This window comes from Anas acuta, chromosome 2 (genome assembly GCF_963932015.1).
Source record: "Anas acuta chromosome 2, bAnaAcu1.1, whole genome shotgun sequence".
NCBI lineage: Eukaryota > Metazoa > Chordata > Aves > Anseriformes > Anatidae > Anas > Anas acuta.
The window spans coordinates 85,353,901-85,373,816 of NC_088980.1; the positions used below are offsets into that span (position 1 = coordinate 85,353,901).

A 19,916-nucleotide genomic window follows, 5' to 3' on the forward strand; every position below is an offset into this window, starting at 1 on the left:
TGCCAGCCAGGACAGGCAGGCGCATATGTTGGACTGACCCAGAATGCCAATTAGCAACTGGAGCCTTTGTGTTGGCTCCATTAGTGCTTCAGACTGAAAGGTCACTGCATGGTGCCCCTGTGCTAGTTGGCAGGAGGAGCCACAGTCGTAAATTTAACGTGACGAAAGTTATTTACCTTCCTCATATAACCGCTGAGGTATCTACCCAGTGGGGAAGCCACAAAAAAGAGCAAGGTCCCTGCAAAGGCAGACAGGAGCCAAGCGGTGTCATTGTTTCGTAAAACACTACAAGATTAATGATGGGAGTGATGAGAAAGCTGGTTTGATGGGGCGGAGGGTGTAATAGGTGTGCCCTGACAAATGGGTCTGTGCTGCGACAGGCAGCTGCTCTCATTGTGCTGGTACAACCCGTGTCCGTACTGTCTGTAGGATAAAACAGCTGTAGTGATGTAGCGGACTCTTCTTTTTCATAGCCGAGCTTCCTCAGCAAGGGAATTAGTTGTTAGTCCAGGACAGGCTGTAGACTGCTGCAAGTCTAGGGCCTTGAAGGAAAACAAAATGAATCAGCTTGACAGTGGAGGTTCCTCCTGCATCAGTCAAACTGTCCTTACCCAAATGTTCATTGAAAAATATCAAATTTTGTTCCATGATCACCCTTTAAGGAATTCTCATCAATTCTTCTTCCATAGTACCTTGCACAGAAGAAGCCTGTCTATTAACTCTATTCATAATTATATTTTCTCACCAGTTTGCTAGGTGCAGAAGTCAAACTGAACTGTTCTGCAATCTCCCAGACACTGTCCTCCTGTTCTTTTTTTGGAGCAAAACTAATTGCTCCACTTGTGGTACATAAAGACATCCTAGAGTGATGCAACTACTTGAGAACCAAGGAGGTAGAGGGCATCCCGGCGTGAAAAATAGGCTGACATCTGACAGGTATGTCTCCTGTATCTTCAAACAGAGAGCTGCTTTCAGGCACAGCCATTGTGTATCGATTACTGAAACCAGATAGTGCTCGTAGTTCAGGTCTAGCAGCAGCCCTTGACTTCACATGGAGCAGACTGCAGCTGGTGAAGGGCATCTCAGATGCTTTTTGCAGATGGGTAGGGAGGCATCTGTCCTTAGCTGGAGATGTAGAGCTCTGAACTGCTATTGCAATTTGGTGTTTCTTGGGGCTACCAAGAAGGTCTGTATGGCAGTGGTGGTTTTTTTGTTTGTTTGTTTGTTTGTTTGTTTTGGTTGGTTGTTTTTTGTTTGTTTGTTTGTTTGTTTCATTTTGTTTTAGCTGCCTAAGTCTGGCCTGTGATTTTCTCATTTTTATTGAGTTTGCAGAAAAGGAGTTTCCTGAGACTCAGTTAAAAGTTTGGATGTGTACTGTTTGCACCAACATATATGCAGGACATTTTTAAGGCTCAGATGAACAAGTTAGAAGATGTTACTTTAATTGTAACAAGAGCAAAGAAACATTCCCAGGGTGACTGGGTGAACAAAATGCACATCTTCGTAGGAGAATTAGAAGATCTGGTCTTGTTTCGAATAGCCCAGCAAGGACTGAATGGGGGTGTGGTGACACTATATAAATATATTTGAGAAGTAAATGTCAGAGAGGGATATTGACTTCATCACATGATCAAATGGCTGTACAGTGAGTAATCCTGAATGCATTTGGACTGGAAATCTAAAGGCTTTCAGCTATCTGACGAATGAGGGGCTTGAATGCTCTTCCAAGCTCTGGAAGCAGTAGCCCCGTCTCGTAGGATGGAGCCTGAGAAGCTTATGGACATAATTGTACAACAGAATAGAATAGGAGAGGATAGAAAATTAGGCTTATGTTATGAGTCCCTTGGCATCTGATATGTCGGTATCCCCAGTTGTGTGAGAAAAGAAATTAGATCACTGTTGATTTGCATTACACTTATAATAATTCCATGCCTCAGGGCTTCCACTGGAGCTGGAAAATATTTTTCATTCCTCTTGATGCATAATTTGTCCTCTACTGGTCTTTTTGACTTCCACTGTAGGTCTGTAGGACTGTAGGTCCACTGCAGGTAGATTATTATAGGTGGCATTAAAACCTTAAGGTTTTAGTGTCCTGCTCACATCCTCAGGATTAGGCCAGCCTCTAGAACTGGATGTCTTTTAGAGTTGTTTACCCAGATCAGCTTGGTAGGCACCATTGATTTCCTTTACAGCATGGGACACAGTCTCCTTCCTAGAACCAACTGAGGTTTCATTTAACAAATTATTTGAAAATCTACAGACTTTTTTTTTTTTTTTTTCCTAACAAGCAAACTATTTACTCTTCTCTTCCTTCTTTGCATGACTGGGTTATCCCAATACTTACTAGTATGTGTGTGGGCACCTTTGATTATTTTTCTGTCTCTTTTCATCCTCCAAAGTAACATATCTGATATTTGCTGATCCATTTTTTTAAGATATTCCACACGTGGAGGATGCAATGCTTAATATCAAATTTACTGATTGGAAGATAATTAATCTTACAGAGGATTTTCATTTAGAAAAGTGATATAGCAGCATACTGAAATCACTGTGCAACCACAATATAGCAATTGCACTATACCCTCAGATCACAGCACAAATGTGATTGCCATTATTGGTCTCTATATACAAACCATCACAACGCTGGGCATCCAGAGTCACCAGGAAGAAATGTGCAGGTCTGAAGCCAGCTTGAGCCTGTTGATCTCTTCAAAATTCTTCTGCTAGTTGTTTGGTTTTTATACTCCATGTTGGGCTGAGACATGCATTCACTCCCCCTCATGCGGGTCTGACACAACTGGAGACATTCACACTCTGTTAATGAGGGGAGAAACATTTATACCACCAGTCCATCCATTTGACTGTCGATGGCTGTTTATCTAAAACAAAGGCCACTCTCCAGTCCCCTTTTGTGTTGGGATAAACTCAGCTTCTTTGCAACAGCTGTGGCCAGTCACAGCCCCCATTAATCCCTGAGCTTCATGGGCACATCATCGTTGTGTAGGTGGTTACTGGTCAGTCAGACAACACCGCTTATTTTTAAGGGGATATTCAGAGGAAAGGCAATGCTAGCAAACATCAAGAAAGAAGAAAAACACAGAGCTATTTTCACTCCTGGAACATAAAAGCCAGTAGAGGTGCATGTGTGGTCCCTATATTGCTGCTGACACATGCTCCAAAGTTACCTTCCTCTCAGTGTCACAAGTCCATCCCACATTTCCAATCCCTTTCACCGAGTTAGAGAAACAAAATGCATGAGGTAACATCCACTCTGCAGACATGATAAGCCTAGATAAATGCAAATGATACATGGTTAAATAAATTGGGTAAATGAATAGCTGCTCTATCACAGCAACAGCTTTTAAGGATGAGGAGGTAAACAATATTTCTGGAGAATATAATTGCCTGTCTGCTCTTTAAGTCTGTGCAGTGCTGGAAATTTTCAGACTTTTAACTTTCATAGCATTCACCTTCATGTGTTGCTGCTTACTGACTGAAAGAGATTCACGTCCAGGAATTCTGAATCATGGAGCATCCTTTGCTTTGCGTAAGATGACCATCACATATACACACAAGTATGTTTGAATTCTTCCACTCACACACACACCAAAAAAATAATAAAAAAAAAAAGACACAGTTAGTAATCCTGAGAAAAGCTTTACTGTGAAGTACAGAAAGCACTCATAAATTTCTCCCAGAATAAAAGTACAGTGCATTCTCTACCTTGTTCCACCTTTAGTCTTGACGTCTTCTGGGCACATTTTCATGCTACAATGTCACCCTTACAGTCCTTCCTCAGCTGCTCAGTGAGGAAGCTGTATTTTATGCAGTGCATGGAGGAATGGCAAAAACATGATGGGCATTCTGCTCTGGATACAAAAATTCCTGTTTGTCATTGCAGACAGAGACTTTCTAGACTTTCTGGCTAGAATTTCCAAAGATCTGAGATCGTGAACTTTCCTGGCCTGCTTCATGTAACCAGAGAACCTGGAAGCTGCCGTCTGCTCCACGTGAAGTTGATGGCTGCTGCTAGAGCTGTTTTGCTAGCAAGCACACAGTGGCTGCACCTGAAAGCAGTGCTCCAGGTACTCCACCATGCCAGGTGTGAGTCACCAAAGGGACCCACAGACCATGCTTGTTACCAGCTCAGTGCGCCGGGTTAACCCCCAGCTAGACACAGGCACAAAGACCTGAAGTCAGCTAAGTAACACGAGTGTCAGTCTGAACCACACCAAGCTAACATGTGGAGACAGCCAAACCCATTGAATCTGACTTTAAAGGCAAAACGCTGGAGTTTCAGTAATTTAGTTTCAAATACTTCACAGTGCCAATGAATCATTTTTGGCTCCTGAAGTTTTAAAGCTGCATACCAGACCGTTTGCTCACCTGAAGTGACAGAAGCAGGACCAAGTTCAATAGTAACAAGTCGTGTGCTGAGGGGCTAATGATAAGGAATTTTTATGTAAATCTCGAGGAGCAGACAAAGAAGATAGAGAGAGAGAAGAGTGTAGTGGTAGACAGGATAAAAAGGATGTGCTGACAGAGTGATGCAACTTGAAAAAAAGAAAGGCAAATGTGACTGATGGTAGACAGTGAGTTACTTTTAGAAAAAGATGGGGAAGCATTAGTACCATTGCATAAGATGTTCAGAAGTTCCAATCTGAATCCCAGAACAACACAGGCTCATATTTGATGCCTGCTGAACACTTCTTTCTTTGACTCCTGTCAATCCTTTGTGTTCTTTTAAATGCAAGCACATTCTCTCATCTTCCTCTGTACAGCACACAGCCATAAGAAAGGTCAATTGCAAAGCATTTATGGGTAATAAACTCTTTCTCCTCTTCCCTAAGATCTTAGCATTGTCAGAACAATGACAAGAGGCATGCTTTAGCTGCATGTTTCTCAAATGGCAATTATAACTCTCAAGTGGAGTAGAAAAGCTAAATACTTTAAGAGATAGATTAATTGAAAGATTACTGGCAATGGCTTAGTTCCTCAAATGTGAGGAGTGTGTGTATTTACATAGACTGTCATACATTGTTCCCAAGAACTTCACACCTTGGTCTTGGAGAAGCTGCTGCTGCCACCAGCTGGTAGATCACTGGTTCTTGGCTGGAGAGGTCCCAGGAAGGCACGTAGGCCACAAAGTAGCTAACATCTAGGGGAAGCTAAAGAAATGTTGCTTCGGCCCAAAATCCCTTCTGGCATTTGACAAAAGGCAAGGCCTGTGTTGTTAACAGGGCAATCTTACCACAGCATTCACAGTAAGCAGTTATCCATGGTCACAGCTGGAACAACAAATATACTAAATTCAGAAGATCGGACATGCAACACTGGTCCTTTTTATGACTGGATGACACTAGTGTGCTTTATCACTTAAGTTCCAGAAATGTATTTTGGGATGGCATCTCCTTTGTACTCAGGAAGTAGAAATGGCAGTTCCTTGCATGCTTTCCTGCTTCATCTGCAGGTCCAATGTAAGAAGGAGTCTAGTGAGCATTATGTTAAACAGCATGCAAAAAATAAAAAATAAAAAGAAAATTGTTTTAGTGGCCTGATGAGTGTTCTGTGGCCAGTCTGTGGTTGCAGTCACAGATGTTGTAAGAAAAGGGCTTTTGCCCCACTAATGGGTTTAGTGCAAATCAGTGGTTCTTTTCCTGCCCACTCTGTGTGCATGAAGATGCACGCAGAGATCTTGGATTATCAGAAGCTGTATACATCGCTGTAGACTGGCTACTGGTTTGTCATTAGGAAGCCAAAAGATGAAGGCTTTGCTTTATTAGGTTTAGCAACAACAGGCATTTTGTCATACAACTTATTATGGTTGATTAACTTCTATAGCTGTCATACAAATACTATGGTTGATCTGGAGGAAAATATAAAATTGTAAATAAAAGAAGTGCACAGAAAGGCCCGTGTAGTGACAGATAGTGTGGAGGCAGCCTTCGCTGAATAGTTGGGTTTGTGAAATTAATGCATTTTAGTACAAACAAATTGCAAAGTCACCTTCCTCAGAGCAAATCGTGCAAGTTCATTTAACTGGATCAGCCCAAACTTCCAGCAGAACTTTGCGGCAAAGAGGAGTTTTGCCATCCCACAGTGTACTAACAAGAAAGGAGTGAGCAGCATGCAGGATGGGAGAACACAGGGACTCACAGCTCTGCAAAGACCAATATCAGATTTCAATGTGCAGGTCATCTTTCTTTTTCTGACAATATTGAAAAAATTGGAAATACTGCAGAGAAAGCTGAAAGCGATTCAAGAAAATGGTGTAAAGAGTTTGGTTTGTTTAATTTATCATACAGAGGACTGAGAGATGATTCAATTATTTGATTAAAGCATAGAATAGATATCTCAGAACAAAACTAACTGGATAATAAAGCATTTCTTCATCAGGTAGGCAGAGATGTGAAGAGAATAGAAACCTATAAATTAGACTCTTACTCAGGCAACTTTTGTGATTAAAACCTATTTAAAGATTGGACACTGAATATGAACAGTAAAGAAAATAACTTTCCCAGAAATGCAGGCAGATTGCAAAGAGGGTGGAATATAAATGCACAAGAGTGTGAAGAATGACTTTAAAGTTGAAGAGTTACTTGAGTTCTCCAAAAAAGAATAGTAGAAAGAGAGTCTTTAGTTCAATGCCTACCTGTATCACAGTGTCTTTTAGGAAGGACCTTTGTATCTGCTGCATGACCTTGCTAGTAGAATCACAGAATCATTAAGGTTGGAAAACACCTCCAAGACCATCTGGTCCAACCATCACTCTACCACCAATGTCACCCACTAAACCATGTCCCTAAGCACCAGGTCCAACCTTTCCTTGAACACCCCCAGGGAGAAGTGACGCCACCACCTCCCTGGGCAACCTGTTCCAATGCCTGACTGCTTCTTCTGAGAAGAAATGTCTCCTAATTTCCAGCCTAAACCTCACCTGGCACAACTTGAGGCCATTCCCTCTAGTCCTATCATTGGTTATCTGTGAGAAGAGGCCGACCTCCAGCTCCCCACACTTTCCTTTCAGGTAGGTGTAGGGAGCAAAACATGACAAGGTATACCAGAAAGCTGGGTGGCTATAGCTGTGTCTAGAGTGTCCACACAAGGTGGGGTGAAGGAGCTACATGTACAAGCCTTTTGCCCCGTTGTGTTTTGAAGTCCCCCAAAGCCTACTGCTGCCTGTCTGCTCCTAACTCATATACTGTGATGGTTTTGAAGATGAGCAGTTCAGAGACAGTCCCAGTTTGAACTGCAGGCAGCTTCTGAGCTGTTCTGGTGATCATAAAGACCCTTCATTTTGATCCTGGTGAATCCTGTAGTGCTTGCTCATTCCAGCCTCTTCTGCATGAAATCTATGCCAGCTCCAGGCCTGCTTCCAGTGTCAAGGCAATGGCACCAGTAGTTACATACTGGATGTAATAGCGGCTCCATGCAATGTTGTGGACATATGGTTTAAACGCTTTCCACCACAGGAAGTAATAGTGAATGCTAAGTAATTTTTCTGATTTTCTGATTTGATTCATTTTGAATCCATATGAGCATCACTTCATTTTCTCCTTTTACTCATACACCATGAATTATAGCTCTACCTTAGAAAAACTAAAAGTACCACAGAATGGCATCCACTGTTTAAGTCTTACAAAGGTCCCCAGTTAGCTTGTTGGCCCATGCCAACCAGCACTCTTCCAGAAGTGCTTTCAGGCACATATCAGAATGTAGATACTCCAATACCAGTTGGACTCAATGCTGGAGAGTGGTCCCAGGTCCATCTCATTTGCAAGCACACACGTGGTCTGTAATCTCGGTATATCCTACTGCCCGGGATATTCCTGTGCCTTCTTTCTTGCCTCTCTGGTAATGAAAGTGTCAGTTTTAAATACAGTGCACTAGTTAGTGAGTTGGAGGGGGAAAAAAAAGAAAAAAAAGAAAAAGCAGCACCAGCTCTGCTTATTGCTATTATATAAGGAAAAGAACTTTTTTGCTTATTGCTATTATATAAGGAAAAGAACTATTTTTTTTTTCTTCCCAAGAATACAGTGTATATATATTTCTCACATCTCTGGAAAAATACCATGTGAAAGTACTTGATAAATAATGAAAATGACTCTGCATTTCAGAAGAATGGATCTTAATTTTGCTTTAAATGACAACTGGTGACAATACGGAGGCAATATAAGCCCAGTCTAATCAATAAGATTAATATTCCAGGGGAAAAAAATCAGATAATTGTATTGATTTTCTCAGCGTATTTTTAAAAGCAAAATGAACAATTAATTCTTTATGTAATATCAAGGGTATTAGGAATTAAAAGTTTTCAACATTGCAGATCATTGTCATTACCCTATGGAAATAAGGTTCTTATACTGAAAAACATATTTAAGTCCTGTGCTGTGTTGTGAGAAGGGATTCTCTCACCCAAAGTCCACTGCTGTCAACAGAGAGAGTTCCAAAGGTCTCAGTGATCTTTGGTTCAGGTCCCACTAAAACATCTCCAGATCTACTGTCCTAAGAAGAGCAAAATACTGTATGAACAAAATCTTGATCTGCTGGTTCTCGAATAAAAATAAATAAATAAATAAATAAAATTGGATGATTTCAGTAAGAATGAGATCCAGTCATGATACATAAATGCACCATACATGACACATAAATGCACTTAGTTTGTGCTAAGTGTATTATTTCAAGTCATTAATTAGCAAGTTGCCAAATATCCCATCTGTATGGAAACTATCATTGCACCTCTTATTCAGATGAACAATATATATATATATATATATATATATATATATATAATTTTTTTTCCCCCTGAGAAACTCGTTTATTTTATTGTACCACCTTATTTTTATACAGTAAAATGTGAAAATACAGCATGCTTTGGAGTTACTCTAAAACCGTCCTAAACATAAAACCTATCAACCTGATATATAGCAAGAACAGGTAAATGGTATTCTCTGTGCTGCTCACATCTGTCTTCCCTGCTTCTCTTTTGCTTATCACTTGTAATTAAAGAAGGGTAGATGGCTTATAACAGAGGAATTCTAATGTAGGCGATGTCCCCCATTTAATGACGTCAAATTTCAGCCTACATTTCTGGGTCTGCAGACATAGAATGAGAAAGAGATCCATGGATTAGATACAATAATGCAGAAGAAAACAGGAAAAAAAAAAAAAAAAGAGAGAGAGAAAATGAGAAACACCAAAGGAGAGAAAAGATATATCACTGGAAGTCAATGGGTTTTATTTTCTTTATTCAATTCTATTTTATTCACCAGTGGCAGAGAACAGGAGCTGGGAGGAGAATCACAGTTTTAGAGATGGAGAAGCATATGAGTAAATTGTGCCTTTTTATATTTCTAAGAAGACATGGTGATAACGCCAGCATTTTCAGTAATTAATTTTAAACACTGCATTGTGCCTTGTTACACTGGAAAGGTCATTTATCTGAAGTGTATAATCAAATATGAAAATGGTGAATTGAATTTTTTTTTTTCAGACCTGATAAAACAGTCTCAAATCAACCTTTTTATGCTCTGCTTGGTAAGAAACCACTATGCAATCTGTCTACATCCTACACAGCACATGTCATTCTTGGACAAGTCGAACAGGTGGGACCACACAGATTCAGATAAGATCTCCTGTGCTCAACAATAACCAGAAACAAATACTAAAGTGTGAGGACATGACAAACGTGTATGAGACCACTCCTGAACAATGTTCTGGGCTTCTCAAGCTGAAGTGTCCCTACATATTCAGGTTTTCCTAGCATGGTAGCCTTTCCTTAACTACAGTCATCTTGGCAGCCCCTCTCTGGCTCTGTCCCAGGTCTACTCCAGGGAACCAGAACTGCACATAGTATTCAAGGTTGGGGTGAAATATGAAATTATGCATTGGCATAATGACATTTTCTACTTTGTACTCAAATTCCTGATGATTCCTAACTCTCTGTATGGTTTCTGATCACTGCTGAGCACCGAGGCAATGTTTTCATGGGACTTTCTACTGCCATCCTTGAGTGTTGCTCCTGTGTGGAGCAAGAGGCCATCAGCCCAGAGGTCATGAATCTTCATGTGAAATTAGTTTTTTGTTGTTGTTTGCTATGTATGTCATTTTATGTTATTTATCTGCATTTCTTCTGATATTTCGTTGCTAAGTCACCAAGACTTTTCAGGTCCTATGGTTTCCTACAACCTGTACTCATCTTTCCTGTCCCCACTGACATTCTCATAATGCTGTTTTCTCATCACACTGATCTCTTTTTCTGGGTCATCTATGAACACAGAGAATGGCAGAAATGTCAGCACAGTTCCCTGTAGAATTCATCTGGGAACCACTCTCCCCTGCAAGAATTTAATATTTCCTCCTACTTTGTGTTTCCTATTTGGCAATCAGTTCTTCATTTACTCAAGGATTTCTGCTCTAATGCGGTTGCTGTAGCTCCTTAAAAGATTTTTGTTAAGGAATTTCCCAAAAGCCAATGGGAAATTCAAGTAGATTTTATCAAATAGACCACTCTTATCCACATGCGTGCTGACCCCTTGAAAAAATCATTAGAAGTTTACAAAGCAGAATTTTCTTTTACATAACCTGGGCTGCTCTTCCCAAATGGGTCATGTTGATCCACAAGGCCTTTCATTATAACCTTTATTACAAACTTTAATTAACTGCCCAGTACAAATGTCTGGCCTACAAGCCAGTAATGCTGTCTCCTGCTGTCTCCGTGGAAATAGAAGTAGGTTTTCAGTATGGTTACTTAAATTGTGGACCATGAAAATTTATTTCTAAATCTTCCTGTCTATACTGACTGATTAAGTTATCTGTCAGACTCTCTCTCTCTCTCTTTCTCTCTCTCTCTCTCTCTATCTTTCCATCTGTCTTCTACTTATCTTCTATCTTTCATTGGAACACCACTAGCTTCTCTGTATTGCCTTTTTCCCCACAAATAGGAAAACACTCCCCAATTTGGTGATAATGAAAACAACTTAATAGCTAGTAGTATATATTTATATATATATATATAAATATATTTATATATATATTTATATATATATATATAAATATATAAATATATTTATATATATATATAAATATATATATTTATTTATATATATATATATAGTATTTATAGCCATATTTAATCTTAAAAGCACTGTTATCTAACAAAAGCACCGTTATCTAACAAAATTCAGTAATCTAACATAACTGACTTAGTATAGACTTAATATGAACTGGATATCCCTACATTCGTTTTTTGACTTCCATTATTTTTTTCTGTCAGATACTTTACCCAAGTTATGTTGGGTAATGGATGTGTATCAGATTTCACTCATCCCAAGAAAGCAAGAAGTCATGTTTGCTCAGTTCCAACAGCCAAGGTCTTTTCCACAAAGAGGAAAGAGAGGAGGCTTTAACAGGATCTCAAAGCCCATTTTTGTTCCTGGATTTAAAGCAAGGTAGTCTGTTCCATGCTTCCACTGTGTGTGCTTAACAGATCTTTTCCCATAAGCAAAGATGGACATAAAGCAATTCTTCTGTTTCATTCCAGGTTCTTGTGTCTGCAGAGTGACATCTGACACAACTGAATGTATTTAGATTGTTCCTTCAAAATCCTTCATCCTTTTTCCTCATATTCAGATTTAATCTTGTAAAGCCAACATATTCTTTAATCTTCCCTTCCAAATATTAGAAAAAAATATTCAGTTCCTAAAATGAAGATCTCTCATGCAATCAGTGAAAAGTATTCATTTTTACTTGTCGTAATTCTGGGACTTCTGCTCTCCAGAGAACATTCTATTAAAACAGAACAGTCAGCAATTGCTAATCAATGATTTATTTTATCATATGGTGACAATAATTGACAAGGCCTGGAACTGACTAATTGCTTTTTGCAGCCTTGGTTTGTTCTTACAATTTTACATTTGCAGAGTACTATGTATTCCTTAATACTTAGTACTGTTTACAGTCACTCGCTTATTTTTTTTAAAATTAAATATTGCTGATTGTGATGGTTCTCACTCTTGAACAGAAAGGGTTGCAAGTTTTACCTATGAATTTATAAAATACATTGAATTTGTTGATTGAACATCATATCTATATTAGTTTAGTTCTTATTTCAGATATTCATTCAAATATCTCACTGTGAATCAAAGCATTAGATTCTTATCTGCTGTAAGCTGATAGCAAACTCCATTTACATCAGAGGTAGTTTGGCAGACCTGAAGGGCTGACTTTTAAATTCCAATTGACATTATTTCTCAGATTCAGATGAAAACAGGCATACTGGAAATAAGCTATTTATAAAACATACAGTTATTGTGATGTGCCAGGGGAATTGAAATATGTCAGATAATCTTCCCACAAGGAAAATGTTAACTAGATTATTTAATATAGACTGAGATTTTGTCATTCTACAGTTAATCCCATTGTGTTTTTTATTATCAAGCAAAATTGTCTGCCTGTTGTTTCTTCTATTTCTTACACAGAGAGGCACACATAATTAGGAGATCTAAGACAGATGGGGAAGACAACAAGCCCTTATCAGATAATCAGTCAATGGTTCCTTCATTTCTTTTTGTGTCTTACACCAAACCTTTTCTCTCTGCTGCTCAAGGAATACTTAATTTCCATGCACAGAATAGCTACAGGACCCCAATGCCAAATGCATACTACCCTCTGAGGCCATAGCTTTCTGTAGGTTCTGACTCCTGTGGATATGAGAGAGATTTAAATCTAGGTATCCTGCACTCCGGGTGTGCATTTTCATTACCAGATACAAGGGAAGTCTGAGGGCTCCTTTTGTGTGTGGTCGGTCACTGTCTGAGCATATCTGCTGATCAGATACCGCCAGCAAGGCTAGCAGGAAAATATCTGCATTTTAGATCTATGCAGTTACCCGTATCCCAGCTGCAGCTGTGACCTTCACCTGCAAGTCAGGTCCCTTTGTGCAAGGACTTCACAGAGGTGACCCCTGCACCAGCAGGCAGCAGCGCGCAGTGTGGGTACCACGGCAATATAAGGAGGAATTTGACAGGATGCAGTCAAGTCCTAGGATACGGTAAAGGGCAGTAATGGACAAAGCATGAAGCTGCCTTTCTGTAAATCTTTCAAGAAAGGAGTGGGCTCTGCACGGTGAGGGGGTCAGGACTGGAGTTCAGCCTCTTGTATAGGGTGGGGACAAGCGGGAGCTGGACACAGGAGCTTTGGTTTTATGTCAAGGCAACGCACAACAGGAAACCACTCAGAAGCAGAGAGGTTCTAGCGCTAAATGTTGATCTAAAACTACTGGCCGTATGCTGGTATATGTTGAGGACTGAGAAAAAGATAATTGAAAAACCACGAGGAGAGGGGATTATAACAGTTTTATAGAAGTGGACAGGAAGGAAAGACTGTCTTAGAGAAGTCAGGCAGAAAGACACTTTGAGATCTAGATGCGGCAGGCCATGTCTGGAAGGCTACAGAAACTGGTGAGTTAGAAGTGAGTTTGTAATTTTTGCCATTTTTAGAGGTGCTGGCAATTTTGTCACAGATACGATTAATCACACCGCGTGCATCCCACTCCACTGGGGGCTACTGAAAAATTCCTAGAGGTGATACGTGGTATCAAAATCAAGGAAAGCAGTGCCGAGGGCTACTGAATGATCCACACTGTCAAACTCCAATTATCTGACATTTATAAGAGATGCTAAATATAATTTAGTATCGATTTGCCTTCGGGGTAAAAAAAAGTGTTTCTCATTATTAGCAGTCGTGGATTTGATAAATCGGGAGTGCCCAAAGCAAACACCGACTCGCGTAAATTACGTTTTGTGGATCTTATTTTTGCCTAGCGCTCATTTTCCGCCAGCTGTGGAAGCTGTGAGAGGGAAGCGCAATGAAAACGCCACAGTAAATGACAAATGGCCATTGTGCTGGGGGGTTCCGCAGGGAGCCAGCGCAGTGCTGACTTCCAGGACGCGATGCGAAACACCGCCCGATTGTACGGTACAGACAGCCGGCGCTTTGCTTAATTAGGTGTTTAATTAAACGGAGTGGGAGCCCGGCGGAGCCTGACAGGCACCCGCCATCTTGGGCGCCGCCTCCTCCCCTCCCCCTGCACCCCCTCCCTCCTTCCCGCCCTGCTCCCGCGCATGCGCGGTGCGCCGGAAGGGGCGGCGGGGCGGAGGGGCGGCGGCGGCGGCCGGGGCGGCCATGGCCATGTCGGAGAAGTTCGACTCGCTGGAGGAGCACCTGGAGAAGTTCGTGGAGAACATCCGGCAGCTCGGCATCATCGTCAGCGACTTCCAGCCCAGCAGCCAGGCCGGCCTCAACCAGAAGCTGTGAGGCCTCCCCCGCGCCGCGCCATTCCCCTGAACGGGCCCCAAAGCAGCCCAAACCCGACCCGAAGCCCGCCCAAAACAGCCCAAACCCGACCTAAAACACCCCCAAAACATCTCCAAACCGACCCAAATAGCTCAAACCTGACCCAAAATAGCCCCAGAACACCCCAAACCCACCCAAAACAGCCCAAAACACCCCCAAAACAGCCCAAGCCCACCCAAAGCACCCCCAGAACACCCCCAAAACAGCCCAAACCAACCCAAAACACCCCCAGAACACCCCCAAAACAGCCCAAGCCCACCAAAAACACCCCAAAAACAGCCCAAGCCCACCCCAAACACCCTAAAAACACCTCAAACTGACCCAAACAGCCCAAACCCGACCCAAAACACCCCAAACCCGCCCAAAACATCTCCAAAACACCCCAGCCCCCCCAAAAAAACAAACCCACCTGAAACACACCAAAACACCCCAAACCCAATCCAAAACACCTTAAACACACCCCAAAACACCCCTAAGCCCAAACAAAACATCCTGGTCCCAACCCAGAACAGCCCCAGAGCGACCCCAAACCCACCCCAAACATGACCCAAATCCTGTCCTGATGCCCATTTTTCCTCACGACCCACCCCATTTTCTCCTCGTAGGAATTTCATGGTGACGGGCCTGCAGGATATTGATAAGTGCCGGCAGCAGCTTCATGACATCAGCGTGCCCTTAGAGGTGTTTGAGTGAGTGTCCTCCTTCCTGGGGCGGGTGCTGGGGGATTCTGGGGGCTGCCTCCTTCAAAACCACAAAACCACATCCCAGGGAGTACCAGAAAATGATAAACTATGCACCCGATTTCACCTCTTTCATATATATTTTTTAATTTATGTTGTATGGCACTATAGTTGTAGGCAGTAATATAGCTTCTGTTCCATCTAGCAATACAGTAAGTAATCCTTCCTTTTGGAAATGCACTTCTACACTAGGTTAGAATTGGGGTAGTAGAGTTGCAAACAAAAATAAATTAGGCCAGTACATAGGTGTTTTAATTTCACTAGTGGCAATCCTCCTCCTGTCGGAGATTTAACTGTTAAAAGTAAAATTCTGATTGTAGAACAAGAGCTTTACAAGGCAGCTTTTATGCAGAAGACTAGTAAATTGTCAGCATCTTGTAAAAACAAAAATATCATTGGTTTGCTATGTTCTGGTGTGTTGTTATCTGTATGGGGCTTTCTCATAGGCCTTTCATTCATTATTTATCTATGATAGTACTCCTAAATATTCCTTTTTCTTCATTCAGAGATGGAGTTTCCCTTTGTCTAATACTTAATCATATTTTTATTTTGCTATATTATGTTTGCTTGTTCAGGTGCTGATACAATTTTTACTCTTTAATATTGTACATATACTTGTTCCTCGAGTTGCTTGGTGTCTTATGCGTTAATTGCTTACCATGTGCTGACTAAACTATTTTATAGTTATTACCCTTGCAGTTACCATGGAAGGGTTCACCTTTCTACTTTCATATGTAGCTATTGTATGAGAGGAGCTGGGTATTATAGTTTTGATATTTTGAAGATCCAGGCTCTCTGGAAACAAAGATTTAAAACAGCATGTCAGGAGAGCTGCTTGCTCTCTTCCTTGAGTTATATTTTGAAAGTGACTAATCTAAACTGTGTTCTTCAAAATTCACATGTCAGAAAACAGTAATAAAAAAAATCAGAGCGAATACTTCTGTTCCTTGGAGAACTTTCTAGTACCAATGCAGTCCCTTAGGCAGTATCTGTTCTATTTTCAGATACATAGATCAAGGTCGCAACCCTCAGCTTTACACCAAAGAGTGCCTGGAGCGAGCTTTGGCTAAAAATGAGCAAGTAAAAGGAAAAATCGACACAATGAAGGTAAGCCAGAAATAATGAAGTTTCTAATGGGTTTGGTTTAGTCCTTTCCCCAGATATATATGGGGGGAGGGATTTCACTTGTGCAGTTATTAAATCCCCTAATGTGATTTGCATTAGGGACTGCTCTGAATCCTTCTGTCTTAACAGGGAGGCCAGTACAGGAAGCTTGCAATTCACAGCTGGAGATGCAGATGTTGCTATGAATTCATTTTGACTAAAAGTATATAGTGTTGCAGATCTTTTGTTATTTGTGTTCTGAATACTAATGGGTACCTCACACTGTTATATATCTGTAACAGTGTGACGTGTGTAAATTTAGAAATAAGCAAAACAGAAGGGGTATTTTTACAGTCTTGAATGGGTCTTAGCATGTTTGCCATTTTTAATAGTCTATATGAGCACAAGTTAGTCTTTATTGAATGACTTTAAATGTATGCCAGTGTTTAGGGTTTTTTGAACTTGCACTTTTATCCAGAAAGAACTTAAGCATTCTGGTATACGGTTTTAACTACTGCTGAATGGCAAAATTAGAAAAGGAGGTTCAGTGAGACTTAAATGGGTGTTTGTGTTTCATAATGTTCTTAGGCTTGATTTTAAAATTAGTGTGGAGGATGCTGCAGAATGCAGACATATTTGTATATTTTCAGCATTTTTTCCTTTTGATAGAATGGACCTTGCTTGTAAAAGTTGTAGGAACAGTTGCGCATTTCTGAAGCATGTGTGAGTTCCATCTTAGAGGTGGAGGGGATTACATAGCAAATCAAGTGGGCATGTCCTTTATCAGTTTTGCATCAACAACATCATCTAAACAAGTCACCTTCACAGTGAAGGGTGTATGACTGGAACAGAATGTCTTAAACTTGGAAGTGTTTATGGTTACTTTCTGGAGACTGTATTTAAAACAAGTTGAATGGCCTTCATTCTGATCTGACTTCCTGTTAGTTTTGGGTGATCTTGGATGGGTAACGGGGGGAAAAAGACTACATGCTTTCCTTGAATTTCAGTAATGCCACTCACTTACCATATCCTTCCATCATCATCTTCTTCTAGAAAGGGAAATAAAATGCATAGGATTACTCCAGTACTTTCTTTTCCATCCCAGGAGATGAGAAGGTAGTTGCAGCAGGGAGGGATTCTTGCTTCAAAATTGTCCTAAGAAATTAATGGAAAGCATCTGAAAGGAATGTGGTGGTAAAAGTAAGGAGAAAAAAAATATTTGAAGGTTAAGGTTCTGAGTCCAGCATATTTTTTATGCAATTTTTTATTCCTTAAGTTATAATGCATGGAAGAAACTGCTTAGAGACAGGGAGACCAGACTCTAGACAGCTATTGATGCACCGGAGTATACCGGAGAGATACCACTGCTTTATGATTCTTAAGTGAAGTTGCTAGTTGATTTATGGCTAATTAAAAGCATTTTAGTTTGATCCTTCTCTAGCAGATTTCATGCTGTTGTTTTCTTTGACTCTTGTAAACATTACTTTGGATAGGTGGGGTCTTTTTTGATACTCGTGTTTTAGGTCACTGAAACATTGTACAAACATTTCTATTTATTGGATAACACTGCTAGATGAAATCTAAATAGTGCAGGTGGGAGTGTGTGTATTTATTATCTCTGTCTCTCTCTACATAATGTTCTTTTTCTTTCCAGAAATTTAAAAGTTTGTTAATTCAAGAACTTACGAAGGTGTTCCCAGAAGACATGGCAAAGTACAAAGCTATTCGAGGAGAAGATCCTCCTCCTTAAGTTGGCCTTTAACTCTTAAAATTGTCAATTCTATAAATTGACGCTTACCACTCTTTATAAAAACATTGACTGAAGAGGTGGGGTATCCGAGACTTCGTTAAAAAACTATACTACAGATGGCTTTGATAAGGACACAAAGCAGCTTGATGATCGCTCATAGTTCTGGTCTGAAGCTACTGCATTTTTATGAAGACTTTCACTCAAAGATTGCTGTTGAAACTTCTTGTGGTACTTGGTTCTTTCCTGAAAGGTTTTGGAAATGTTTGGATAACCTGCAGGTGATTATATAGCATTTATTACGAAGTGCATTTCCGGAGCAGAAAATCATGGTTTTTTTGTCTTCTGAAAAATATGCTCCAGGGTTGTGGGTTCATTTGTTTTTGAGAAATATATTTATTATACTGATTTTTTATTTGTAGTCTGTTTTTTATCACTGTACAAACAGTTGACTGTGTTCACCTTGGAAAATTCTGCTGAACAGGAGCCTGTCAGGCTGCAGTTTGCATGTGTCATAGTGAATCACAGCCAAGAAAACCTTCAGATACGTGTTTTGTTCTGTAAGCTGCACTGCAGATGACTGATGTAGAAATGGAGCATATTCAGGGATAAGCTCCTCAACAATGTTAATATTTTGTGTAGTATTTAATGTAGGCCTTTGTTCATTTTCTTTAGGCAAGTTGAGAATAAAAATTTGAAAAAAATTAAACTTTCTCTTGTGTGTTACTCTTTAGAGAATGAACGGAAAGCTGTGTAAATTAACATATTTATCAGTGTCAGTGAAGGAAATGAAGTAGGTATCAAAACTTGGGCGTTGCAAGTTATATTTACAGGTATTTTTACATCTTGGCATTTTGCTTTTTGTGGGGAAAGCTTTAATTGAAGCAGGAGATTTTGGGGATCAGTGATTTTCACACGAAGTGTTCCTGGTTAGATTCAAACTCATTTGTGAGATCTCTTACTGTTTATATGCAAGACAGTCCTGAAAGAAAACAGCTTGATGGGATTGCTACCCAGGGGAATAGTGCGGAAGACTGCTTTTACAGTGAAAGAAACCAAATTTGCATATAAAAACTTGACCTTGCTGAAGGGGAAGACAGTTTTCATTTTCTTCCCCTTTACTACTGAAATGTGTTTCATGTTTCATAGATACTTAACATTCAATTTCACATAGTTTCACAGATCAAGTAATTCAAGAAACTTGTTATCACAAAAGAAGTAGCATAATGTCTATTACGATTATTAGCTACTTTGATGAAGTAAAGCCTTTGGAGTATCTGTAATGTCAAGCATACTTATTCCTGACCAGACTGGCACAACAAAAGGAAAAAAATTGAGAAAACTGGCTGTTCCTCGGAATTAGTTATTGATAGTCCAAAGAGATCTAAATAGTCCCTGATACTACTCTGCCTTGCAGATATCCTTTTCCTTATACTCCCTCCAACCACTAGTCGCACTTTTCACTCCACAATGTTACTGCGTGAACTTGGCAGAAAACAGCAATAAAGAAAAAGTACATCAACTTCCCTCCCTCACCCCTGCTTTTTCTGGATTGCAAGGGCCTGAGGAATTCTCGAGGTGTGGATTGCCAGCTCTAAAGCAAGTGGACAAAATATATTTTAAAATGTAGTCTTCATTTTCAAATTAGTTTCTACACACATGATTACTTTGAATTTTAGGCCTAGTGTATTGATTTGTAATAGTATCACACAGTGTTCATCCATTAATGTGAGAGTCCTATCACAAATTTACATTCTAGATGTGTGAAGCTTGAAAAATTAGACGCGTCTCTATCAGTTTATATGCTGACTGGCACTCTGTTGATCATCTCAGAGCTAATGAGGTTAATATGGTGTAGGTATTTTTTGTAACATGCTCTTTCCATATCTATATTCCTATCTATTTATATTCTATCTATGCTATTTATTCTATAGAAACTACTAATGGAATACTAGAGTTTTATACAGTAT

General features: G+C 40.1%; 1 protein-coding gene and 1 long non-coding RNA gene across 3 annotated transcripts; one reads left to right on the top strand and one right to left on the bottom strand.

Annotated features, from left to right (window-relative positions):
* Positions 1–1,735: 1,735 nt before the first annotated feature.
* Positions 1,736–15,044, bottom strand: LOC137850738 (uncharacterized). Of its 2 annotated transcripts, XR_011092779.1 has the most exons (4): positions 14,943–15,044; positions 5,023–5,168; positions 2,634–2,814; positions 1,736–2,212 (listed from the first exon to the last, which is right to left on the bottom strand). It is a non-coding gene; the product is annotated as an uncharacterized lncRNA (long non-coding RNA). The 2 variants fall into 2 exon arrangements; XR_011092778.1 differs by lacking the exon at positions 5,023–5,168 and having other exon boundaries at positions 14,943–15,043.
* Positions 14,127–18,655, top strand: MED10 (mediator complex subunit 10). Its single transcript, XM_068671039.1, has 4 exons — positions 14,127–14,312; positions 14,961–15,044; positions 16,100–16,202; positions 17,854–18,655. Exons 1-4 carry the CDS (start codon positions 14,185–14,187, stop codon positions 17,947–17,949), a joined length of 411 nt encoding a protein of 136 aa, XP_068527140.1. The 5' UTR covers positions 14,127–14,184; the 3' UTR covers positions 17,950–18,655.
* The last annotated feature ends 1,261 nt before the right edge of the window (positions 18,656–19,916 follow it).